The sequence below is a fragment of the Hemitrygon akajei genome, chromosome 11 (genome assembly GCF_048418815.1).
Source record: "Hemitrygon akajei chromosome 11, sHemAka1.3, whole genome shotgun sequence".
Classification (NCBI taxonomy): Eukaryota; Metazoa; Chordata; class Chondrichthyes; order Myliobatiformes; family Dasyatidae; genus Hemitrygon; species Hemitrygon akajei.
In genome coordinates, this window is record NC_133134.1 from 164,007,495 (window position 1) to 164,034,816 (window position 27,322).

Genomic DNA, 27,322 nt, shown 5'->3' on the forward strand with positions numbered 1-27,322 from the left:
AACCGGTTAGAATTCTCCACATGGTATACCTATAGACATTTGTGAGTGTCTTTGGCGATATACATACCAAATCTCCTCAAACTCCCAAATGCCGCAAAATAGTGAGGTGGTCGTCATGGATTCATGGACTATTCAGAAATCTGATGGCAGAGGGGAAGAAACTGCTTCTAAAATGTGCGTGTGTCTTCAGGCTCCTGTACCTCCTACCTAGACCATAAGATTTAGGAGCAGTATTAGGCCATTCAGCCCATCGAGACTGCTCTGAAATTCCATCACGGTTGATTTATTATCCTTCTTAACTCCATATTCTCCTGCCTTCTCCTCATAATCTTGGACATCCTTACTAATCAGGAACCTGTCAACCTCCACTTTAAATATACCCCTTGACTCCTCTCCACAGCCGTCCATAGCAATGAATTCCACAGATCCACCACCGTCTAGCTAAACAAAATTCCTCCTCACCTCTGTTCTAAAGGGACGTCCTTGTATTCTGAGGCTGACCCCTGATCAACATTTGCCATGGTGTCCTTGGCCAGGCAGTGTGCAGGAGTGAGGTGTGGGAGTAACTGGCAGGGGGTGGGGTGGTATTTGATGGAATTTTCTTCTCCGCAGCCAGCCAGCAAGACAAAGATTAGCTTTATTTGTTGTATGTACCTTGAAAATCAAAATATAGAGTAAAATGTGTCATTTTTGTTGAGACCAGCACGGTTCGAGGACGTGTTGGGAGGCAGCCCACAAGTGTCATCACACTTCTGGTGCCAACATAGCACGTCCACAACTTATTAACCCTATCCTGTACATATTTTAGAATATGGGAAGAACGCCACTCAGTTACAGGGAGAAAATTCAAATTCCTTACAGACACCAGACAGAATCAGAACTTAGAACATTACTAATGTCCTGATTTATATTCTCTATATTGTGTTGTGGTTGGTCTGGAGTTTTTTTTTGTTCTGGGGCTTGGGGACGATACTAACTTTACATGACTTTAATTTGGGTGCTTTCTCAATTATCTTTTTTGTATTATATTATTATTGTATGTTTATTTTTGCACTGTATTAATTTTTTTATTTTGGTTTGGGGGTTTTTCTTATCTGTAGTGTTGTAGAAAATGCACTAAAAACCAATAAAAAAAATAAAAAAATATTACTGCACAGTATGGGCCACTCTTCTCCCAATATTGTGCCGATCTTTTAACCCACTCCAAATTCAGTCTAACTGTTCCCTTCTACATAACTCTTCTGAAGGAAAGTCTCAGTCCGAAACGTCGACTGTTCGTTCTTTTCTATGGATGCGACCTGACTTGCTGAGTTCCTCCAACACTTTGTGTTGCTTAACATTTTGCTGTCATCCATGTGCCTATCTGATTTGTTATGTGCCTATAGTTTCCTAAATAACCTTGAATGTATCTGCCTCTACCACCGCCTCTGACGCAATCACTACTTACCGAGACTTGGATGACTCAGGGGCAGGAATGGCTGCTGAGTGTTCCGGGCTTTAGATGTTTCAAAAAGGACAGGGAGGGAGGCAAAAGAGGTGGGGGAGTGGCAGTGCTCCCCACTGACCCCTGATCAACATTTGCCATGGTGTCCTTGGCCAGGCAGTGTGCAGGAGTGAGGTGTGGGAGTAACTGGCAGGGGGTGGGGTGGTATTTGATGGAATTTTCTTCTCCGCAGCCAGCCAGCAAGACAAAGATTAGCTTTATTTGTTGCATGTACCTTGAAAATCAAAATATAGAGTAAAATGTGTCATTTTTATTGAGACCAGCACGGTCCGAGGACGTGTTGGGAGGCAGGGATAGTATCTGGGCTGCAGAAAAGGAGGAAGTCGTGGAGGGATTGTCTACTGAGTCAGTGTGGGTGGAAGTCAGAAACAGGAAGGGGGCAATAACTCTACTGGATGTTTTTTATAGACCCTCCAATACTAACAGAGACATCGAGGAGCAGATAGGGAGGCAGATTTGGGAACAGAGCAATAATTGTAGGTTTGTTGTGATGGGTGTTTTTAACTTTACTGATATTGACTGGCACCTCCTTAGAACAAAGGGTTCAGATGGGTTGGCGTTTGTTAGGTGTGTTCAGGAAGGTTTCCTGACGCAATATGTAGATAAGCAAACTAGAGGAGAAGCTGTATTGATCTGGTATTGGGAAATGAACCTGCTCGGCTGTCAGATCTCACAGAGCATTTTGGAGGTAGTGATCACAACTCCATCTCCTTTACCATAGTGCTGGAGAGGGTTAGGAGCAGACAATTTGGGAAAGTATTTAATTGGGGTGGGGGAATTATGATGCTATTAGGCAGGAACTTGGGAGCATAAATTGGGAGCAGATGTTCTCAGGGAAATGCATGGCAGAGATGTGACAAATGTTCAGCATAGGTATGTTCCATTGAGGCAGGGAAAGGGTGGTAGGGTAAAAGAACCATGGTGTACAAAGAATGTAGAAAATCCAGTTAAGAAGAAAACGTTATGAAAGATTCAAGAAACTAGGTACTTTTAGAGCTCTAGAAAATAACAAGGGTGCTAGAAAGGAACTCAAGAATGAAATTAGGAGAGCTACCAGGGGCCAAGAGAAAGCCTTGGCGAGCAGGATTGAGCAAAATCCCAAGACATTCTACAAGTATGTGAAGAGCAAGAGAATGAGCCGTGTGAGAATAGGACCAATCAGGAGCGACAGTGGAAACGTGGGCATGGAGTCAGGGGAGGTAGCGTTGGTACTTAATGAATAATTTGCTTCAGTATTCACCAGTGAAAAGGACCTAGGCAACTGTGAGGATGAGTTACAATGTACTGAAAAGCTTGAACATATAGACATTAAAAAAGAGGATGTGCTGGAGCTTTTGAAAGGTATTAAGTTAGATAAGTTGCTGGGACTGGATGAGATATACCCCAGGTCTCTGTGGAAAGCAAGGGAGGAGATTGCTGAGCCTTTGACGATGATCTTTGCATCATCAATAGGGATGGGAGAAGTACCAGAGGATTGGAAGGTGGCAATCATGGTTCCTTTGTTCAAGAAAGAGAGTAGTGATAACCCAGGAAATTATAGACCAGTGAATCTGACTTTAGTGGTGGGCAAGCTGTTGAAGATATTCCTGAGAAGCAAAATTTATGAGCATTTGGAAGGACATAATCTGAGTAAGCAAAGTCAATATGGCTTTGTTGAGGGCCTGATTGAACCTGATTGAATTCTTGGAGGATGTCACAAAACACATTGATGAAGGTAGAGCAGTGGATGTAGCGTATATGGATTTCAGTAAGGCATTTGATAAATTTCCCCATGCAAGACTGATTTAGAAAGTAATGAGACATGGGATCCAAGAGGACATTGCTTTGTGGATCCAGAATTGGCTTGCCCATGGAAGGCAAAGAGTGGTTGTGGATGGTTCGTATTCTGCATGGAGGACGGTGACCAGTGGTGTTCTGTAGGGATCTGTTCTGGGACCCCTCCTCTTTGAGATTTTTAATAAATGACCTTAGAAAAATAGAAGTCTATGCTGTAGGGAAATTCTAGGCCATTTCTGGATTAGGTTACATGGTCAGCACAACATTGTGGGCTGAAGGGCCTGTAATGAGCTGCAGATTTCTATGTTTCTCCACGTAAAGAGCTTACCTCTGTACTTCTGCACACACCATCCTCTGTGTAAAAAAACTTACATCTGACATCCCACCTATACTTTCCTCCTATCACCTTAATATGATAACTGCTGGTATTCGCCAGAATTGAACCCTGATCTCCCAATCGTTGGTACTCTAAGGCATTACACTCACTGTATGCTACTGCTTTGTCCTGTATTAGGCTACCAGGGCTGGCAGTCCATTGGATAAAAGCTTGAAATGTCAAAATAAATTGTGGAACTTTAGCAAAAACACACAGAGCTAATTTTTTTTTTGCGCTGTTGTGAGCGTGTTAGGCCGCATGGTCACCTCTTGCAATGTGATTATGTGATCAGATAAACACTGCAATCATGACTTCAGCCACAAAGTTATAGGCAAACTGTCAAAGTCAATGTCAAATTCCAGTTCCGACATGTTGGTCCATGGCTTCCTCTTGTGCCTAGATGAGGTGGAGAAGCAACACCGTATATTCTGTCTGGGTAGCCTCCAACCTGATGGTATGAATATCGATTTCTCCTTCTGATAAACAAATTTCACCTCCCCCTTCCTCTAATCCCCATTCTGACCTTTTACCTCTTTTCACCTGCCTATTACTTTCCCTTGAGCCCTCTCCTCCTTCCCCTTTTCCTATTGACCACACTCCCCTGCTATCAGATTCCTCCCTCTCCAGCCCTTTACCTTTTCCACCTGCCTGACTTCACCTATCAACTTTCATCTCTATGTCATTCATATACTACCAACAGAATCATTTTCCTTTTAGGTATTTACAGTCATCAGTCACAGTCATTCCAGAGGAGATGGTTGAGCTGACTATGCTAACAGCATCCATAGGTTAGCGGTTAGCACAACGCTATTACAGCTCGGGGGTTGGATTTCAATTCCGGTGCCTTTTCTGTAAGGAGTCTCCCTGTGGAATGCATGGATTTTCTCCGTGTCCTCCGGTTTCCTCCCACAGTCCAAAGACGTCCGGGTAGGTCATTGTAAATTGTCCCGTGGTTAGGTTAAGAGTAATCGGGTTTGTTGGGGTTGCTGGAGCAGAGCGTCTTGATAGGCTGGAAGGTCCTACTCTGTGATGTATCTCTAAATAAATAAAAATAAAATAAAACATCTTAAAGACAATTGGACCGGGACATGGTAGGAATGGTTTTGAGAGATCTGGGTTCAAAGCGAAGTTATAATCGAAGTGCACACGTCACCCTACACTACCCTGAGATTTGTTTTCTTGTACGCATTCACAGCAGAGCAAAGAAATACAATGACAAACTATCGAACTAAACCTATCAGATATTGAAGGGCCAAGATCGAGTGGACGTGGAGAGGATGTTTTCTGTTATGGGAAGTCTAGGACCAGAGGGTCAAACGTCAGAATAGGAGGTTGAAATTTCTCCTCCCCAGCTTGAATATATTGAGGCAATTACTCCCAATTCAAGGTAAATTTATTATCAAAGTATGTATCACCATATACAACCCTGAGGTACACTTTCTTGCAGGCATTCACAGTAGAACAAAGAAATACTATAGAGACTGGCAAGCAACCAGTGGGCAGAAGACAAACTGTGCAAATACAAAAAAAAAGTAATAATAGTAACAGGAAGTAAATAAAGAATGCTGAGAACATGAGTTGTAGAGTCTTTGAAAGTGAGTCTATAGGTTGTGGAATCAGTTCAGTGCTGAGGCGAGTGAAGTTATCGACACTGGTTCAGGAGACTGATAGTTGAGGGGTGATCATCATCTTCATTATATCATGAATATTAATTTCTCCTTCTGGTAAACAAATCCTGCCTCCATCCTCTATTCCCCAGTCTGATCTTTTACCTCTTCTCATCTGCCTGTTACTTACCCTGGGTCCCCCTATCCCTTTGTTGCTCCCTTGGTCCACTCTTCCATCCTATCAGATTCCTTCCTCTCCAGCCCTTGACCTTTCCCACCCACCTGGCTTCACTTATCACCTTCCAGACAGCCTCTTTCCCCTCCCTCCAGCTTTTTTTTGGTAATTTTTTTTAATTGAAGTTCATCATCAAACAAACATTTCCATAAGATGTATTTCAGACATTGTACATATATATCATATAATCATATATATCACAAATCTCTACAAAGTATTTTTTAGCCCCCCAGCTTTTTATTCTGACATCTTCTCCCTTACTTCTCAGTCATGAAGAAGGGTTTCATCCCAAAACATTGACTGTTTATTCATTTCCATATCTGCTGCCTGACCTGCTGAGTTTCTCCAGCATTTTGTGTGTGTTGCTCTGGGGATTTCCAGCATCTGCAGACTTCCTCATGTGTTGTGCTATACGATGTGGCTGATCATGGTCTATAACCATGTCTGTTCTTGGCTAATTTTTCTACAGAAGTGGTTTGCAATTACAAGACGGGTGACCCCAGCCATTATTAATACTCTTCAGAGACTGTCTGCCTGGTGTCAGTGGTCGCATAACCAGGACTTGCAATATACACCAGCTGCTCATACGAGCATCCACCACCTGCCCCCATTGCTTTATATGACCCTGATCAGGGGGATAGTCAGGTGCTACACCTTGCCCAAGGGTGACCTACAAGCTGACAGAGAGAGGAAGCACCTTACACCTCCTTTGATAGCGACATATCTCCACCCTGCCACTCAATGAGGGGTATTAACTGTTCCTGAACCTGGTGATGTCAGTCCCAAGGCTCTTGCACCTTCTTCCCAATGGCAGCAGTAAGAAGAGAGCATAGTCCGGATGGTGGAGGTCCTCGATGATGGATTTCAGTCTATAAACGCAGAGAATGGAAGGTACAGGAGCTACACAGTAAATTGGATTATAAAGTCACCTCAGTCACTGACAGAACTGTGGGCATGGTGTGACTGTCAGGAAGTTGCCCAATCATCTCCAGTCTGTCTGGTAAACATTTTGTCATCATATTAAGCCATCTCAAAAACTGTATTGTCTGGTTTATGCCTTGAGAGGCCCAAATTGAACTGTATCATCTCTCTCGCTGCCAGCAGACAGGTATGAACAGGTACTAAGCCGTTTGTTCCCCACACAAACAGTGCAACATTTAAGATCTTCTCAAGCTCTAAAGGAAACAGAAATGAGACCTTAAGCCCCGTATAATTTTTAAGGAACTCACGGCAATTTGGGAATGGTGGAGTGAAATTCAAGGAATGCTCCAGTAGAAATACTGGGGAATGTGCCAAGTCCCTAAAAGAATTAAGGACATGTGAAGAAAGGATGTAAGACCATAGACCATAATTCATAGGAGTAGAATTAGGCCATTCAGTCCATTGAGTCTGCTCCACCATTCTATCAATATTATCACCCTTAACCATGTTCTCTTGCTTTCTCCCTGACCAACCTGTCCAAGTCACCCTGCATTCTCATAACATCCTCCTGACATTTCACACTGCCACCCAGCTTTGTGTCATCGGCAAATTTGCTAATGTTACTTTTAATCCCTTCATCTAAATCATTAATGTATATTGTAAACAGCTACGGTCCCAGCACCAAACCTTGCGGTACCCCACTGGTCACAACCTTTAAATGTGCCCAATGACTTGGCTACCACAGCCATCTGGGGCAATGAATTCCATAGATTCACCACCTTCTGACTAAACAAATTCCTCTGGTCCTAGATTCCCCCTCTATAGGGAACATCATTCCATCTAGGCCTTTCAACATTTGATAGGTTTCAATGTAATCCCTATTGAAACATAACTAATTAATGTGGCTGAACTATTCAATAATGAAATCATGGAGGAGGTAGAAAGCAGGAACTCTCCCCCGGGAGGGGGGGGTGGCGGCTTAGATGTTAATGAATTACCGATAATCTGGCAAGATATTTGGAGTACAGATTGGTCGAGTTGCTACTGAAACAGAAGTATGTCGACGGGGGAATGAATGACCGATAAATGTTTCCACATTAGGTTCAGGATCCTCTTTCTGCATAAAAAAATTCAATGCATTTCAAGCCGGGTAGCCAGAGGGAAGTTCTTCCCAACAGCAGACATGGATTTTAACATTCTGGCAGTATGTAGAGTGCAGAATTGAGAATGGAGTTCTTTCATGCAGAAAGTGGTGATAATATCTGGGACTCGCTCCCTGTACTGGTGGTAGAAAATATTTATTTCTTTATTATTTAAAGATACAGCACAGCAACAGGTCCTTCTAGCCCCAGAAACCCCAGTTACATCCATGTGACCAATTGAACTAGCAACCCGTATGCCCTTGGCATCTGGGAGGAAACCAGAGCACCTGGAGGAAGCCCACAGGGGCACAGGGTGAATGCACAGTTGCCTGCAGGCAGTGGCAGATTTAAACCAAATTTCCCCTTCTTTTGCTTCAACGCACCGATGTGATTAAATGATTGGTATGGGTGGTATTCAAAAGAGTTTTACATCTAAAACTTTGACAACTTCTGCAGATGTTCAGTGTAGCGTATATTAACTGGCTGCATCACAGACTGGTATGGAAACACCTACGCCTTGGAATGGAAAATCTTGCAGAGAGTAATAGATACCGCCCAGACCATCATAGATAATGCCCTCCCCACCACTGAGCTCTTTCCAGCTGTCACAGGAACACTGCATCTATCGAAGAACCCCACCATCTCTCTTCTCACTGCTGCCATAAGCAAGGTGGTACAGGAGTCTCAGGACCCACCCCACCAGCTTCAGGAACAGTTATTACTCCTCAGCACTCAGGCTCTCGAACCTGAGGCGATAACTTCACTTGCCCCATCATTAAGATGTTCCCACAGCCAATGGACTCACTTCCAAGGACTCTTCATCTGTTTTCAATATTTATTATTTATTTATTATTTCTTTTGTATTTGCATAATTTGTTGTCTTTTGCATATTGGATGTTTATCTGCCCTGTTGGGTGCAGGTTTTCAATGATTCTTGGATTTACTGTAAATGCCCACAAGGCTGTATTTGGCAACATATATCTCCTTTGATAAATTTGCTTTGAAATTATCTCTGCATCTCAGAACATGTGGTGATAATAAACCGATCATCATTTTCCAGGTAAAACTCCCCAAATCTCATATCTAGCTTGAAGTGTGGTGAACAAGATACTGCAGGTATGACTAAACCTCTGCCTTAGATTCAAACAGCAGACAAACAGGCCCTTCAGCCCATCTTATCCATGTCGATCATGGTGACCACAAAGCTGTGTTTGTCTGCATTGCTCCCACATCCCTCTCAACACCTCTGATCCACGTACTTATCCAAATGTCTTTTAAAGGTAGTTGTTGGACCTGCCTCAACCACTACCCTGGCAGGTCTTTCTATATAACCACCATGCCCTGCACAAAGTTGACCATCAGGTCCCTTCTTAATCATTCACCACTCATCCATCACTAAGGACCCCCAGCACCCAGGACGGTGACTGGTTTTAATTCTCACCATTGACTGCTAGAGTTTGCATGTTCTCTTCGAAACTGGGTGGCAACAACATTTCAATAAAACAAAGGAGCAGGTCACTGATTACAGTACACATGCTCTTGTCTACATCAAATTTGCTAGCCTCTGTAGTATTCAGGACATCTCGAGGAGCGATGCCTCAAAAAGGCAGCATCCATCATTAAGGACCCCCATCGCCCAGGACATACACACATATACACACACATCGTAATTCAGTTTCTTTTTCTGTTATGTGTTGCATTGTACAAAGTTAGCAAATTTCGCAACATGTGGTGATATTAAACCTGATTCAAGTTTTTAGGTGTGAATATCACTAATACGCTGTATTGGTCCAACTCATTATTAGGCTAAAGAAATTCCGCATGTCTCTGTCAGCTCTGGAGAGCACTGCTGGCAGTGGTGGTGGAAGCAGATACAACAGGGTCTTTCAAGAGACTCTTAGATAGTTACATGGAGCTTAGAAAAATAGAGGGCTATGCACTAGGGAAATTCTAGGCAGCTTTTACAATAGGTTACACGGTCGGCTACGTTTCTATGCAACTCTTACCAATTTTTAAGAATGGACCATAGATAGCCTTCTGTCTGGATGTGTAACAGTTTGGTACGGCAACTGTTCTGCCCTTGACAAGAAACTGCAGAGTTGTGGACACAGCTCAGGACATCACAGGAACCAGCCTCAATTCTATGGTGATTGTCTATACTTCCTGCTACTTCAGTAAAGCAGTCAGCATAATCAAAGACCCCACCTACCCCAGACACTCTCTCTTTACCCCCTTTCCTGTCGGGCAGAAGATACAAAAGCCAGAAAGCATGTACCACCACCAGGCTCCAGAGTAGATCCAATCCCACTGTTATCAGACTCTTGCAAGGACTTCTTGTACGATAAGACAGACTCTTTGCCTCACAATCTAGCTTGCACGTTTTACAGTTTGCACGTTTTCCGTAGCTTTTACACTTTGTTTACCTTATTCCACCTCAACACACTGCGCAATGATTTAATCTGTATAAACAGTACGCCAGACAGGCTTTTCACAGTTTCTTAGTACACGAAACACTAACAAACCAATACCAAAAATATTAACTCCTGCAAATAGCACTGGTTTGAGATCCAACGTGCTCAGATGAAAACCTTTCCATATTCAGTGACTACCCAACTGACTGATCCCATCAGCCTGGCAGATTGCCACGGAACCAGCCAACTGTTCATTAATGCTCACCGTGGCTCGGCTGGAGGCACACCTCACCTCAGAACGATTTAGACATTCCACAGAAGTCAATAAAAAGATCTGGCTGAGCCTTTCTTCACAACACTAAGTGTGCGCCGCACCATTGAGAAGTGCCACTACTCAGATGAAGGTTAATCTGAAGGCCCCCGGTTACATGGCAACATTTTGAAGACGTGCGGGGGAGCTCTCCACCGTGTCCCGGTCAATCTTACCCACCCCGCCCTGCCAACGTCACTGAGAAAACACAGGCCATCTCTTCTACTCTTAGTGGAAACCTGCTGTGCTCAGACACTGTTGTGTGCCCACATCACAACATTGTCTGCACCTCCAAAGAGCTTAATTGATGGTGACCATTTTTTAAAATTTACTTTAGATACAGCAAATGCTCCCGGCCCAATGAACCTGCCCCACCCAATTACACCCACGTGACCAATTAACCTGCCAACCCGCGTGTCTTTGGAAACCTAGCTGTAGGTGGGAGCTCCTTATAGAGAGCAGCAGGAACTGATCCCGGGTCGCCGGCGCTAACCGCTACGTCACCGTTCTGCTCGTGTTGCGTCCTATTCCAATGCAGTGCAGGGAACAGCATAACAACCAGCCGGATCACAAACGAGAGACAAAATGCACAGAAGCTGGAAATCAAACACAAAATGCCAGAGACTCAGCGGGCCAGACAGCATCGATGGAAAAGAGTAAATACTCGAAGCTTCAGTCGAGTCCTGATAATAGGTTTCGGCCTGAAGCATTGACCGTTTACCCTTTGCCATAGATGCTGTCTGGTCTGAGTTCCTCCAGCACTTTGTGTATAATGGTATGGGCTTGTGCTGGTACCCGGTGCTGTGCTAAAGCAGACCAACAGTGGAAACCATGCTGATAAAGGATGTAAACGTTTTAATATTAATTACTTAATTTCCATAATTAAAACATTCTTTACACAGACAACAGAAAATGGCAGAATTTTAATAATTTAACCAATTATACAGTTATAAATCTCTGAAAATAAATCTATGACAAATATTTACAATAATGCACTATCATTAACTCACGTTCTGTTCATCTACACTGACTACAATGTCCTTACTATCTCTCAATGCACATGGAGACTGGAGGAGGTAGTTTTGGTTCCCCAGCCCGATCTCACATTAACCCGATTGCTGAACATCTCTTGGCAGCAACTCCTCTGCACACAAAAAAGATCACTCAATCTTTTGAAACGAGTTCCTGGTCCAGAGGGATTGTTTTTCCTAAACCCAAACGCACAATGTTTTACTCAGTCAATGTGAGATTTGTCTTTTATTCATGATTCTTTACTGTCATTTCCTGTACACAAGTGTAAAAGAAAACAATATAATTATTACTCTGTTACAGACATTGCTACTCTATAATTGTACCACAAAGAAAACAATAATAATAAAAGACACAATAAATAAAAATACACAAGATAGATTATATACTGTACAAAGACTGATTATATGTCTAAAGTGACACTAGGCACAGGAATGTCTGTACATAAGGTGACTGACAAACAAAAGAAAATCTGCAGATACTGGAAATCCAAGCAACTCTCAAAATGCTGGAGGAACTCAGCAGGACAGGCAGCATCGACTGTTTACTTTTCCTTAGATGATGCCTGGCCTGCCGAGTTCCTCCAGCATTTTGTGAGTTGTTAAGGTGACTCTGACAGGAAATGACGAAGTAGTGGTGGTTGGTTGGGGGGGGGGAGAGAAGAAGGGTGTGGAGGGGTGGGCTAGTGGTTGGAGGTGCTGATCAGCCTTACCGCTTGGGGTAAGTGAATGCTGTTGAGTCTAGTGGTTCTGGCGTAGATGTTTCGTAGCCTCACCCCTAAAGTGAGTGGGACAAACAGTCCATGAGCAGGGTGGGTGGGATCCTTCATGATATTTCTGGCCTTTTCTCAGCACCTTTCTGTGTATATGCCCTTGATGGCGTGTAGGCTGGTGCCAGTGATGTGTTGGGCAGTTTTGACTACTGTCTTCTGGAGGGCAGCTTCTATACCATGCAACTTGTTAAGTCGCTCTCTACAGAATGTGCAAAGTCCAGCTCCCGTCAGCCTCCTCAGAAAGTAGAGACATTGGTGAGCCTTCCTGACTGCGTAGGATGTGCTCAGGAACCATGACTCCCGGGAGTGTGAAAGCGCTCGCAGTTTCCACAGCAGTATCGGTGTGTGCTGATCCAGTATCTTTGCCAACTGATCTGAAGTTTCATTGTCCAGCTGGAACTCTGTCGAATCCATCAATAGGCTGGCAGTCAGTAACCAGTGTTCAAAGCCAAAAAATATTGTAAAAAATTAAAAACAGGGTATATTAGAAAGACACAGTAGGTCAGGCAGCATCTGCGGAAAGAGAAACAGACTGCCAGTATGGACTCTGTTACTCTCACTGCGTGATCTGCTGTTTCTAACATTCAGTGGAACACTGACCAGCACACAAAATGCCTAGGAACTCAGCATGTTGAGCAACATCTGTGGGGGATTAGGAATCAGTGATGTTTCAGGTCCAGACTCGACATCAGGATGGTGCAGGCCTCAATCTGAAATACACACACTCCTCGATCCACTGATTAACAGTTAGGCCATTCAGCAGGTTGTAGCATTTTCATTTTCTCCCCACAATGGCACAGTGGTTACTCTGCTGAACAGGTGGGGGGGGAAAAAGCTGGACCATTGCCCTGGGGCATTTAAATTTGGTTAATTAACAAAATAAACCAACACCATACTGATAACCACAAAACCACTGGGACTTTGCAAAAATAATTTGAGTCAATTACATCCTTCTTTAGAGAAAGAAATCAGAATTAACAGAAAAATATTAGAAATTTTCAGGGTAACACATACAAAATGCTGGAGGAACTCAACAGGTCAGGCAGCATCTATGGAAGGGAATAAAGAGTCAACGTTTCAGGCCTTGATGTCAGGCCTGTTATGTTCCTCTAACATTTTGTATGTGTTACTGAGAATTTTCACCTGTTAATTCAGATTTGTATAGGGGGCGGGATGAAGATAAGAGCTGGAAAGGTGATTGGCGAAAGCTATACAGAGCTGGAGAAGGGAAAGGATCATGGGATGGGAGCCCTCGGGAGAAAGAAAGAAATCACCTTTCCTGCTCTTAGCTTCATCCCACCCCCTCCAGTCTTCTTCTATCATTTCACATTCCCCCCCCCACTTTCAAATCTCTTAGTATCTCCTCCTTTCAGTTAGTCCTGACGAAGGGTCTCAGCCCGAAACGTCAACAGTACTTCTCCTATAGATGCTGCCTGGCCTGCTGTGTTCCACCAGCATTTAGTGTGTGTTGTTTGAATTTCCAGCATCTGCAGATTTCCTCGTGTTTGTACGTGTTACTCTAAATTTCAAGCATCTGCAGAATCTTGTACCTAGAAATTCTCAGCAGGTCATTCCAGATAAGGGCAGAATGCTTTACAGTACCAGCGACCCGGGTTCAATTCCTGTCTCTGCCTGTAAGGAGTTTGTACGTTCTCCCTGTGACTGCGCGGGTTTCCTCCTGGGTGCTGCAGTCCAAAGCCGTACCAGTCAGTAGGTTAATGGGCTTGGGTTAAATCAGGGGCTGGCGGGCAGGGTGTCTCCATACATTGTAGCTCAAATTAAAAGTTTTCAGTATTATACGTTGAGGAAAGGGAATCTCCCATTGTCAGCTGGTCTGATCAATGTGTTAGTCCAGATACACCATTGTTAGCTTCGGGATGAGACTTAATTGCGGACCCCAGCAGTGGCTTTCTCATCCTGTAAGTGAATTATACCACTGTATCAAATATGTGAAATTTTTTTCCTGAAATCTCAATGGTCTCCACGTTCTTTGAGAACACCAAATCATGAGTGGTGAAGGTTGTAACACAAATCTCACAAAACAGCTCTAGGACAGGGGTTCCCAACCCTTTTTTTTTAAAAAAAAACACCATGGACCAATGTCATTAAGCACAGGTCCACGGACCCCGGGTTGGGAACCGCTGCTCAAAGTCGTCACACAATCCTGGACACTTTAGTAGCTCGGAGCACAGATCTAAATGGCATGGATGCTACGTAGCCACTTCCATCAGGGAGGGCGGAACACCAGACTCAAAAACGGTTACTTTCCCCAAGTAGTGAGGCTGATCTATACCTCCACCCACTAACTACCACCCCCCATCAGCACTATTTTATCATTTCCTCTCAGAGTCACCTTATGCCTAGTGTCACTGCCTGGACACTTATGATACATCTATGTATATAAAAAGGAAATTATGTATTTATTTATTGTGTTCTTTATCTTACTGTGTTTTGTTTGTGCTGCATTGGATTGGAGTAACAATTATTTTGTTCTCCTTTACACTTGTGTCCCGAAAAATGACATTAAACAATTTTAAATCTATTTTTTGCTCTTTTTGCACAACTTATTTTATATATACATTTCTTATTACAATTTATAGTTTTTATTATGTATTGTAATGCACTGCTGCCACAAGACAACTTTCACCACATAAGATAGTGATATTAAATCTGATTTCCATTCTGAAACTTGACATATGCATGTGGAGCTCAGTTGCAGAGATACTGGAGGAATCACAAATATTCCATATTCACAGTAAATTGATCGTTAACTTAAGGGTCATTCAAAGCAATGAGGTTCTCAAAGGGTTAACTGTATCACATTATCAGATTCAAATTCAAGCTTACCACTCGATTATCTGGGGACCATTCATTGCACCTCCCCCCCCCTTTTTGCCTCCATTCTAAACATGCACAGTGGCAAACAAGGCGTGGCATAACACTGTCAGAACGTTAACACCAAGATATTAAAATCTACAAACACAATTCCCCAATTAATCTCGCCTCCATTCTCTTGCCTTCAAACATCTTAGACAAATTGAATGATAAATGTGGGGGGGGGGGGGGTCATGTCACAATGCTCAATCACTACTTTGTACTTTTTTTTCATTAAAAAAGTAAAAGTTAGAATTAGGAATGTAGGGTACAGGGTGATGAGTGTTCTGCAGACAGGATTTCAAGGAGGGAGAGTTACTGACCGGAAGACCCAAGGTCACGGACTGAATTTTTCCTCCACAGATGCTGTCTGACTAGACGAGCGAGTTCCTTCTGTTGCTTTAGGTCCCTGTTGCCCCATCTGTGAGAATGTGACAGCCTCTCCCCCCCCCCCACTCTGATTACAGGCAGCATGGTCCCCTGTACCCTCTGCCAAACCCCTTTAATTGTAGACCAACACACCTGCCAACATGCACATCAGCCTGACCTTCCCAATCAAGTATTCCAGACCAGAAGCAGACTTCAAGCAATTGAGGATACTGGAGCCAGCCACTCAGCCCAAATGCCTCTGGAAGATGCCCAGTGCAAGTCCACTCTGTAGCTCAAAACTGGTCACAGCTTCAGTGCACACTTAACACTTGCACTGTTTAAATGAGGCGAAGGCTTCTGCCTCCTTCACCCTTTCAGGTACGGAGTTTGAGATCCACACCTCCAGTCTGGGTGGAAAAAATGCTCTTCTCAACCCTTCCCTCTCTGCCCCTTCAACCAATGATGTCAAGGGTACCCCTCCTCCACACTCCTCCCTGGGATGCCTACCTCTTCTATTGGCGCCAGATTGGTCCTTTTCATTCTCTTGGCTTTCCATAAGATTCCATTAGACCAGCCGTACCGTGTGCCCAAGCCCACCCAGAGACCCAAGAGATTAAACTGCGCTGGACGCTGTAAGACCTATGCCCACACCTTTGGTGCTTTGACTCTGACTCCGGCTCCATCTCTCTGTCCGCCCCCAGCCAGCCCATGGTTCTCGTATGAAACCTCCCCCGGCTTTCCTGATCCGAGGCATAATGCAGCAGACACAGCGAAGGTACAATATACACAAGAGACGGTGAAATGACAAATCAGTCGAAACGTGGATGGTTTGCGCTAATAGGACGCATCAATAGCACAAAGACGGTTTCTAAAAACAAACTCTTTTAAAAGAAAGAACTGTGATTTTTTTAAAAAAAAATGTATGTTAAAGACACTCCTCCACTCTCCTCTCTCGTCGCCCTTGTCCCATCAGGGTTTGATCGGCGAGCGCACAGAGCTCGCTAGGACCCAGCGGGGTTCTCCGCGCTCGGAGACAAGATTGTCAATCCAACCAGCTGGCAAATTGAAAGTCTCTCCACGCCGGAACACTATCAAGGCAGCTGCGAGCTGGCCTCAAACACGACATGCATGTTATCTCAAACCCAGATTCCCAGGAGACGGTCAGGTTCAAAGAAAGTGCCCAGCCCACTGGCTCGCAAAGCACTCCACGCCACGGTCTGAACTCGCAAAGCGACGGATCTCACTGTCAGTCCTCGTTTCCCCACGCGTGCAAATTGTCCTGAGTATTCCAGATTTTTTTTTGTGTGTAAAAAAAAATTATTAAACCCACAGTTTTAAAAAAAACTGTTTAAAAAATCCGCCGTGAAACCACGAAAACACACGGTTCTTCGTAAAACTGTTTCTCTCCCTTGGAACTGTTGACCGGCATTCAAAGCTAAGAGTTACATATCACATACACACTCAAACAAAAATTACCGCCCAACTATAAAAGGCAGGTGTGTGCATTATCGATATCCCGATCACGGCACTGGCGTTATTGTATAGTGGACAAAAAAAGGTAGAGAATATTTTAAAAAATGCATCAATTTGATTTACTCCGGGATAAGGGCGGGGTTATTTAGAGGCGATTTAAACATGTTTTTAAAAAATCCAGGAAAATGCGATTCAAAAATCTAGAAAAATGCACGTTGAAATTGCTGGTTTAAATCTTATTTTTTGCTTTGTGTGAGTTTTAAGAGGAATTATGTTCTTTTAAAAAGGCAAAATTATTTTTTTAAAAAATCTCCGTAGAGACATTTAGTAGGTAAATACCAGATCGGAAACGCTGGAGACAAGCCAGTCTCCAGAAATCATCTCGTTAACTTCTGGAGTACAGTAGTCCGGGAACTCGAAGTGAGATGCTGAGTTCGTGAGGGAACCGTCCACGTCCCTGTCCAGCGACAGAGAGTCCAGTGTGTCCAGGGGCAAGCTCTCAAAGTTGGCGCTGGCGATAATGTTCAGGATCTCGTCTTCCAGCTCCTCGTCAGACGAGGACGACGAGGCGAGCGAGCAGGAGCCGGATCTGCTGGAGGTGGGCGAAGGGGACCGGGCGGCTTCTCTGGGGCGTTCGCACGCCCTCACGTCTCGTCGCTCCCCAGTCACGGTGTCGGCGACCGCGGGGTCAGCCCCGGGCAGCTCAGATGCCAGGCAGTAGTCGGGATCTTCGCCGACGATCCCTTCCCAGGGTGGCCGTGGTTTCCTTGGTTGACCCTGGTGGGCGAGGCGGATTTCCATCAACCCGCCGGCAGGGTCGATCTCCTCCACATCCTCTGCCAGCGGCCGGACGGCGCCGCTCCTCTTGGGCTTCCACGCCCCCTTGGCACCCCTGGCCCTCTGCTTTTTGCCGGCTAAGCCATTCCTTGCCGATGCCACCTTCCTGCTCAGCATCTTGGCGATGGCGCTTCCTTTGCCTTTCTTCCTGGGTCGATATTTGTAGTCCGGATAATCGGCCATGTGTTTAAGCCGGAGTCTCTCCGCCTCTCGGATAAATGGGATCTTCTCGCCGTCGTCCAGGGCTTTCCAGCGCTTTCCCAGGCGCTTGGAGATCTCCGCGTTGTGCATGTCCGGCGACTGCTCCATAATCTTCCTCCTCTCGATCTGGGACCACACCATGAACGCGTTCATCGGCCGCTTGATGTGACCGCTCGGAGTCTTGCACCAAGCCGGTTCGGTCCGCAGACCCAGCCGGGGAGGAGAGCCGCCCATCCCCGTCTCGGCATCGCTGGACTCGGCGCTCTCTCCGGCAACCATGCCTCAAAGTTTGAGAAGAAAACGCCGCGGGGCGTGGGAGTTGTGGGCAAGGGGCCGGAGGAGGAGGGGTGAGTGGGGCGGGGGGAGAGAGATGATTAGACCCCAAGAACTGACCTACAAACGCGTCCCAACCTCTACACCGGAGTCCCAGGAGCGCAGCAGTAGTTTCTCTGCAGCCTCTGAAATGCACACGCTCCTGCTCTGCTCCGCTCCGAGTTGTAAATTTCTCCGTCCGCGACCCAGACCCCGCAGATCCCACCCTGCCGCCGATCCCATTGGCTGCTTGTAAACGGTTACTACCAGCCCACCCACCAATGAGCGGAGCACGGACTAAACAACACTGGGCGTGGAACTACCTTCTCGTGTTTTGGAAAGCTCCAACTCATTCTTAACTTCTTTCTTTCGCTCTCTCTTCCTCTCTCCTTCCCTCCCTCCCTCTCCTCCTGACCCTCTCTCTACCCCGCTTCCTCTCTCACTCCCTCTCCTCCACTCTCTTCTTCCCCTTCCCACTCTCACTCTCCTGCTCTCTCCCCTCCTCTCCCTCACTCCCTCTCCCCACTCTATTCTCCCCTCCCCTTCCCTCTCTCTCCCCCTCACCCTCTCCCACTGTTCTGCTCTCCTGCTCTCTCCCTCACTCCCTCTCCCCTCTCCTTCTCCTCCCACTCCCCTTCCCTCTCTCTCCCCTCCCCCTCTCCCTCTCCCACTGTTCCACTCCCCCTCTCGCTCTCCCTTCCCCCATCAAGTCAAGTCACTTTTATTGTCATTTCGACCATAACTGCTATGTACAGTACATAGTAAAAGTGAGACAACGTTTTTCAGGACCATGGTGTTACATGACGCAGCACAAAAAACTAGACCGAACTACGTAATAAAAAAAAAACACAGAAAGTTATAAAAACACAAAATGCTGGCAGAACTCAGCAGGCCAGACAGCATCTATGGGAGGAGGTAGTGACGATGTTTCGGGCCGAAACCCTTCATCAAAAGCCTTTTCCACCCTCTCTCTCACTCTTTCTCACCCCCCTCTCTCTCTCCCCCGGAGAGGGGTAACCCACACTGGTCCACGCTCAGAATCACAAAGAAACATTTTAGTATGCAGCAAAGGACGAGTTGCAGGGCTGAGGAATGTGTGATAAGAGGGCAGGGATGGAGGGAGGGAAAGTTCAGAGGAAGTTAAAGGGACATCAAAGTGGCATTTACAGTTAAGGGCACAAGTACATTTGCACAGATTCAGTGAGAAGACATTTTTGCAGCAGTACACCAGCACATAAGCAGCCATCACAAGTAATAAATTAAGCATAAGCTATATATAATTTTACAAGAAGGAATACAATTAAACCAAAACAAGGTCATGTAAAGTGATCAAAGTGGAGATCAGGTTGCCACACTGAGGTGGAGTGATTCATTTTGTAATTCTGTTCTTTCCACTTCCTTCCATCTCTGCAAGTTAAAATGTGTTCAATATCAAACTTCCCCTGGTTCACCGGTATCTGAACGTTACTTATTTCTCTTTCCACAGGGGCTGTTCAAACTGCTCAGTGTTTCATTTTAGATTTACTATGGCTAACCTTGGAGAACCGAATCAGGACCCAAAGTTGGAGAAACCACTGGTGGAAAAATACGAGTGCAGCTGATGGAAATCTGAAATAAAAGCAGAAGACTCCAAACACGAGAAAGTCTACAGATGCTGGAAATCCAAACCAACACGCACAAAATGCTTGGGGGGTGGGGGCTCTACTGCTGTGATGAGGCCACACTCAGGGTGGAGGAGCAGCACGTTATGTTCTACCTGGGTAGCCTCCATCCTGATGGCATGAACATCGATTTCTTGAACTTCTGTAATTGCCATCCCCCTTCAACAATCCCATTCCTGTTTCCCTCTCTCATCTTATCTCCTTACCTGCCCATCACCCCCCTCCAGTGCTCCTCCCCTTCCCATTCTTCCATGGTTTTCAGTTCCCTCCAATTAGAGTCCCCCTTCTCCAGCTCTCCAGCCTTTCACCAGTCAACTTCCCAATTCTTTACTTCACTCTTCCCCCTCCAGGTTTCACCCATCACCTTGTGTTTCTCCTACCCCTCCCCCCACCTTTGAAATCTACTCCTCATCTTTTTTTCTCCAGTCTTGCGGAAGAGTTTCAGCCTAAAAAGTCAACTGTACTTGTTTCCGTAGATGCTGCCTGGCCTGCTGAGTTCCTCCAGCATTTTGTGTGTGTGGCTTACTCCAATTCATGATTTTTGTTTTGCTGATGTTATGTATTGCATTGTACTACTGCTACTAAGATAATAAATTTCAAAAGATTGCCTGGTTAAACCTGATTCTGATAAATACAATGCCTATATTCAACCCCCCACTTCAAAATTTTCATGTTCTATTGTTTTACAACACTGAATCACAGTGGGTTTAATTTTGCTTTTTTTGACACTGATCTCTACAAAGTGATCTAAATTACAAACATAAAACACAAAATAATTGATTGCACAAGTATTCACCCACCTTTAATATGAAACACCAAATTGTCACAGGTGCAGCCAAGTGGTTTTAGAAGTCAGATAATTAGTTAAATAGAGATTTGTGTTTGGAGACTTGTGCTCAGTCAAGGTGTTTCAATTGATTGTAGTAAAAATACACCTGAATCTGGAAGGTCCAACTGCTGGTGAGTCAGTTTCCTGGCAAAAACTACATCATGAAGACAAAAGAACACTCCAAGCAACTCTGTGAAAAGGTTATTGAAAAGCACGTCAGGAGAAGGGTACAAGAAAATATCTAAGTCAATGACTATCCCTTGGAGTACTGTTGTCAATCATCAAGAAATGGAAAGAATATGGCACAGCTGTAAACCTGCCTAGAGTAGCTTGTCCTCAATAACTGAACAACCATGCAAGAAGGGGATGAGTGAGGGAGGCCACCAGGAGACCTATAAATACTCTGGAAGAATTACAAGCTTCAGTGGCTGAGATGGGAGAGACTGTGCATACAACAACTGTTGCCCAGTTGCTTCATTAGTTGTAGTGTTATGGGAGAGTGGCAAAGAGAAAGCCACTGTTGAAAAAACTCACATGAAATCTCAACTAGAGTTTGCCAGAAGGCATATGGGAGAGTCTGAAGTCAGCTGGAAGAATGTCTACGATCTGATGAAACCAAAATTGAACTTTTTGGCCATCAGACTAAATGCTATGTTTGGCATAAACCAAACACCACACACTATCCCTACTGTGAAGCACGGTGATGGCTGTATCATGCTGTGGGGATGCTTCACTGCAGCAGGCCCTGGGAGGCTTGTGAAGATAGAGGGTAAAACGAATGCAGCAAAATACAGGGAAATTCTTGAGAAGACCTGATGCAGACTGCAAGGGAACTGCGACTTGGGAGAAGATTTGTTTTCCAACAAGACAATGACCAAAAAAAAAGCCAAAGCTGCACAGGAATGGCTTAAAAACAACAAAGCCAATGTCCTGAGGACTTTTGGCTGGACTTGAAAAGGGCTGTTCACTCATGATCCCCACGCAATCTGACAGAGCTTGAGCAGTTTTGTAATGAAGGATGGCGAAAATGTGCAAAGCTGATAGAGACCTATCCACACAGACTCAAGGCTGTAATTGCTGCCAAATGTGTATCTACTAAATACTGACTTGAAGGTCATGAATACTTTCGCAATCAATTATTTAGTGCTTTATATTTGTAATTAATTTAGATCACTTTGTGGTGATCTGTTTTCACTTTGATACAAAGGAGTCTTTTTCTGTTGATCGGTGTCAAAAAAGCCAAACTAAATCCACCATGTTTCAATGTTGTAAAACAATAAAACGTTGAAACTTTGAAGGGCGGTGAATGCTTTTTCTCGGCACTGTACAACCAAACAAAACAACATTCCTCCAGACCATGGTGTGCCCACAAACCATATATATAAGAAATAGGAGCAGGAATCGGCCATCTGGCCCGTCAAGCCCGCTGCGCTATTCAATAAGATCATGGCTGATCTGGCCATGGACTCATCTCCACCTACCTGCCTTTTCCCCATAACCCTCAACTCCCCTGCTATGCCAAATTCTATCCAAGCTTGTCTTAAATATATTTACTGGGGTAGCCTTCATTACTTCATTGTGCGGAGAATATCACACACAGCACATAAAACAAAATATTACTACAAATAAGTTAATAATATATTTCTGTTTTTAAAAAATCTATTCAATATGTGTAATTGATTTATTTATTTATTATTATTTTTATTTTTTTTCTCTGCTAGATTATGTTTTGCTTCATTAAACTGCTGCTGCTAATTTAACTAATTTCACATCACATGCTGGTGATAATAAACCTGATTCTGATTCTGATAAAGTATAATTAAGAGTTCACGTAGTGTGCAGCACAGGTAAACAGCTCACCGTCCTGGTGAGTTCTAGAGGACAGTTGAAGTATCTGGCCGAGACCCTGCATCAGGATTCCGATTTCCTGACGAAGAGTCTTGGCCCGAAACATCTACTGCTTGTTCCACTCCACAGATTTTGCCTGACTTGCTGAGTTCCTCCCGCAGTGTGTGTGTGTGTGTGTGTGTGTGTGTGTGTGTGTGTGTGTGTGTGTGTGTGTGTGTGTGTGTGTGTGTGTGTGTGTGTGTGTGTGTGTGTGTGTGTGTGTGTGTGTGTGTGTTTCTTGAATTTAATGCAAACATACTTTTGCACAAAATGCACTCAGCCCCAATGTTCATCAGTGTGATAGAGAGATGCATGCACTCTCCATTCAAAAGATGAATTATTCATTATCAAAATAATGCTTTGATTGATTTCATACGGAATGAGTAGCTGAGAATATATATTTATGTATTCATCAGTACACATACCCTTACAATATCTAATTTCCTTAATTGTCAATTTTGAGGAAAGAATTCCAATCAGAAATCGTGCTGTTTCGAATTTGCAACTAATCACTGAGATCACAATAGGTAGGAAGATTTAAAAGTTGTGTAGCTTTTATTATTCTTTCATCTGATGTGAACATCAATCTCAGCCAAGATTATTGTCCTCGCTTAATTACTCCCAGCCTATTACGGAGGGGAGATGAGAGTCAATAATGTCAGTGGTTTGAGGTTGCTGTGATGCTGCTGCAAGTAAGTTTGACATTGCACCTGTGTGTACATCTATCCTGCAATGAACTCAACTTATAGCTCACAATGGGTAGGGTCAGCTGATTTCCTTTCTGATAGGGAACTGTACAATATAGGTGCAGAATTAGCCCAGTCAGTCTGCTCCACCATTTCATCATGGATGATCCAATTTTCCTCTCAGCCCCGATCTCCTGCCTTCTCCCCATAGTCCTTCATGCCCTGAGCAATCAAGAATCTATCAACCTCTGCCTTAAATAAACCCAATGACTTGGCCTCCACAGCTGCTTGTGGTAATGAATTTCACAGATTCGCCACCCTCTGGCTAAAGGTATTCCTCCTCATCTCTGATCTAAATGGATGCCATTCTATTCTGAGGCTATATCCTCTGGTCTTAGACTCCCCCACCATAGGAAGCATTCTCTCCACATCCAATCTATCGAGGCCTTTCAACACCTGTCCTCCATTCTTCTGAATTCCAGTGAGGAGAGGCCTAGAGCCATCAAATGATTTCAATCCTGGAATCATTTTCATGAACTTCCTTTGAACCCTTGCCAGTTTCAGCACATCCTTTCCAAGATAAGGGGCCCAAAACTGCTCACAATACTCCAAGTGAGGCCTCTCTAATGCCTCAAGGTTACATCCTTGTTTTTATAGTCTAAATGGCTTTTTACAATACAGAACTACTATTAAAATTAAGACGTACAAGTTCCTTAATTTCAAATTTATTTAATTATTTTAATATCGATAAATTACACCAGCATATTTTAAACAATAATAAATTTACATCTTAGAGCACAGAACATAAAAGTACAGCACAGTACAGGCCCTTCAGCCCTTGATGTTATGCCAACCTTTTAACCGGCTCCAAGATCAATCTAACCCTTTTTTCCCACGTAGGCTTCCATTTATTTTCTTTTATCCACATTCAAAGTTCTGAGTAAAGTTATTATCAAAATAAATGTCACTTTCTTGCAGACATCCACAATAGAACAAAGATATACAATTGACTCAATGAAAGACTACATATAAAAAAGACACAAACAACTGATGTTGAGAAGGAGATAAGCTGTACAAATACAAAAGAAACTTGATAGATGGTGATTTCTTGTGGCAGTGCTCCTTGGAGATGTGTTTAATGGTGGGGAGGGCTTTTCCTGTGATGGACTGTCTATTACTATCTATTACCCTTCCTGACGAAGGGTCTCGGCCCGAAATGTCGACAGTGCTTCTCCCTATAGATGCTGCCTGGCCTGCTGTGTTCTACCAGCATTTTGTGTGTGTTGTTATTACTTTTATTTATGCTTTCCTGTTCTTGGGCCTTTCCATACTGGGCTACGATGCAACCAGTCAGGAATCTCTCCACAGTGCATCTATAGAAGTTGGCAAAGTTTTTGATGACGTGCAAATCTGTGCAAAAACTTCTAAGTAAGTAGAGGTGCTGCTGTGCTGTCCTTGTAATGGCACTTAAGTGCTGAGCCCAGGACAGATCCTCAAGTGATAACACTGATGAATTTAAACTTACTGCCTCTCCACGTCCGATCCCTAATGAGGACTGGCTCATGCACTTCTGGTTTCCTCCTCTTGTAGTCAATAATCAGCTCCTTGATTTTGCTGACCAAAGAGTGACAAGTTGTTTTGATTCCAATATCAAATTCCACCATTTCAGGTCAGGAAAGTGAAAAGATCAATTAGTTTTATGTTCCTAGGACAGAGGGCAAATCTCTGGGAGGTTCAAACTTTATTCCCCCCTTCCCCACCCACCTACCTACTCCCTCACCAGACTTCACCTATTGCCTGCCAATTTGTACATCTTCAATTCCTCCACCTTCTTATTCTGGCTTCTTCCCCTCTTCCTTTCCAGTCCCGATGAAGGGTCTCGTCTTGAAATGTTGACTGCTTATTTACTTCCACAGGTGCTGCCTGACCTGCTGGTTTCCTCGAGCATTTGGTGTGTGTGTGTTGCTCTGGATTTCCAGCACCTGCAGAATCTCTTGTGTTAATCTTTTGCTCCCCCTATTAACCCTGTGAATTGAGTGGGTCATGTATGGATGTAACTGTATAAGGAAAATCAAAATTGTGAGTGTTATAAATGCTGCATTCTGTACATACTGAATTAACATTCCCTTTGTAATCTCAGCACCTTGTAGGATCTGTAGCGGGGAATGGTGAAGGATGGGGGGGGCAGTTACCAGAAGCTCGAGAAATCAATGTTCTCTTGTTTGTGGTTCAAATTTTTAAAGGCTTAGATTGAATGGACATAGAGAGGATGCTTCCAACAGTGGGAGAGTCTAGGATCAACGTATACAGCTTCAGAAAAGTTGGACATTCCTTTAGAACAAAATTGGACATTCCTTTAGAACAGAGATGAAGAGGAATTTCTTTCGTCAGAGGGTGTTGAATCTGTGGAATTCATTGTCACAGATGGCTGTGGAGACCAAGTCATTGGGTATATTTAAGGCAGAGCTTGATAGGTTCCTGATTAGTAAGGGTGTCAAAGGTCATGGGGAGAAGGCAGGAGAATGGGCTTGAGAGAGATAATGAATTAGCCGTGATGGAATGGCAGAGCAGAATTCATGAGCTGAATGGCCTTCTTGTGAACACAAACCTCTTTGATTTCATAAACACAGGAGATTCTGCAGATGCTGGAAATCCAGAGCAACACGCAGAATGCTGAAGGAACTCAGCAGGTCAGGCAGCATCTGTGGAGGGGAACAAACATCTGAGAATTTGCTTCAAGACGTCCAGTGTTTGTTCCCCGATGCTGCCTGACCAGCTGAGTCCCTCTGTTCTGCATGTGTCGCCTCTTTGATTCCTCTGCGATGTGCATCAGCTCCAGCCTTCAGAATGCACTCTCAGTCCTTTTTGCTAGATTGATATAATCTGCAGCAAGCAACTAGTTCCTTTCTTCCCTACTGAAGCTTTTTCATAATTTAAACAGCTCAATTAGATTACTCTTAAATCTCCTAAACTCCAGGGAATACAAGCAAAGATCATACACTTGCTCTTCATAATTTAACACCGTACGCCCTCAGTATCTCACTACTGTTCAATGGGAAGGGCAATAATTGACATTTGGATATAATGTGTGTGTGTGTGTGTGTGTGTGTGTGTGTGTGTGTGTGTGTGTGTGTGTGTGTGTGTGTGTGTGTGTGTGTGTGTGTGTGTGTGTGTGTGTGTGTGTGAGAGAGAGAGAGAGAGAGAATCAGTTTGTGTCTGTGTGTGCCTCTGTGTCTATATGTACACACGTGTTTACATGTCTATGTGTACATACATGTGTCGTTCTGTGTGTGTGTGTGTGTGCTGGAGGAACACAGCAGGGCGGGCAGCATCTATGATTAAAGAGTAAGCAGTTGATGTTCAGTCCTAATGAAGGGTCTCAGCCCGAAACGTCAACAGATGATGCTTTTCCCATAGATGCTGCCTGACATGTTGAGTTCCTCCAGCATTTCATGTGTGTTGTTTGGATTTCCAGCGTCTGCAGATTTTCTTGTCTATACAAGACGATAAGACAATAAGATGTAGGAGTAGAATTAGGCATTTGGCCCATCGAACACCAGCAGCAGCCAGGCAGAAAAGGCTCCCTTTATTCCCACTCTTTGCCTCCTGCCAGTCAGCCACTGCTTTATCCATGTTAGAATCTTTCCTGTAATACCATGGGCTCATAGCTTGTTACAGCCTTATGTGTGGCAAAAGCCTCCTGAAAATCCAAATACGCCGCATCAACTATTCTCCTTCGTCTATTCTGCTTGTTACTTCTCCAAAGAATTCAACAGATTCGTCAAGCAAGGTTTTCCCTTAGGAAACCATGCTGTCTATGGTCTACTTTATCAAGAGCCTCCAAGTACCCTGGGACCTCATCCTTAATAATTGACTCCAATATCTTCCAGCCACTGAGGTCAGACTAACTGGCCTATGAACCATAAAACCATAAGATATAGGAGCAGAATTAGGCCATTCAGCCCATCGGTTCTGCTCCACCATTCCATCATGGCTGATCCCAGATCCCACTCAGCCCCATATACCTGCCTTTTCGCCATATCCTTTGATGCCCTGACCGATCAGGAAACTATCAACTTATGCCTTAAACATACCCATGGACTTGGCCTT

At 44.2% G+C, this 27,322-nt stretch overlaps 1 protein-coding gene across 1 annotated transcript; it reads right to left on the minus strand.

Annotated features, from left to right (window-relative positions):
- Nucleotides 1-11,129: 11,129 nt before the first annotated feature.
- On the minus strand, nucleotides 11,130-18,323 carry sox12 (SRY-box transcription factor 12). Its single transcript, XM_073062144.1, has one exon. The coding sequence runs from the start codon at nucleotides 18,114-18,116 to the stop codon at nucleotides 17,124-17,126; it is 993 nt and encodes a 330-aa protein (XP_072918245.1). The 5' UTR covers nucleotides 18,117-18,323; the 3' UTR covers nucleotides 11,130-17,123.
- Nucleotides 18,324-27,322: the final 8,999 nt, after the last annotated feature.

Coding starts and splice junctions, on each gene's coding strand:
- sox12 (XM_073062144.1), bottom strand. CDS start 18,116: ATGGTTGCCGGAGAGAGCGCCGAGTCCAGCGATGCCGAGACGGGGATG.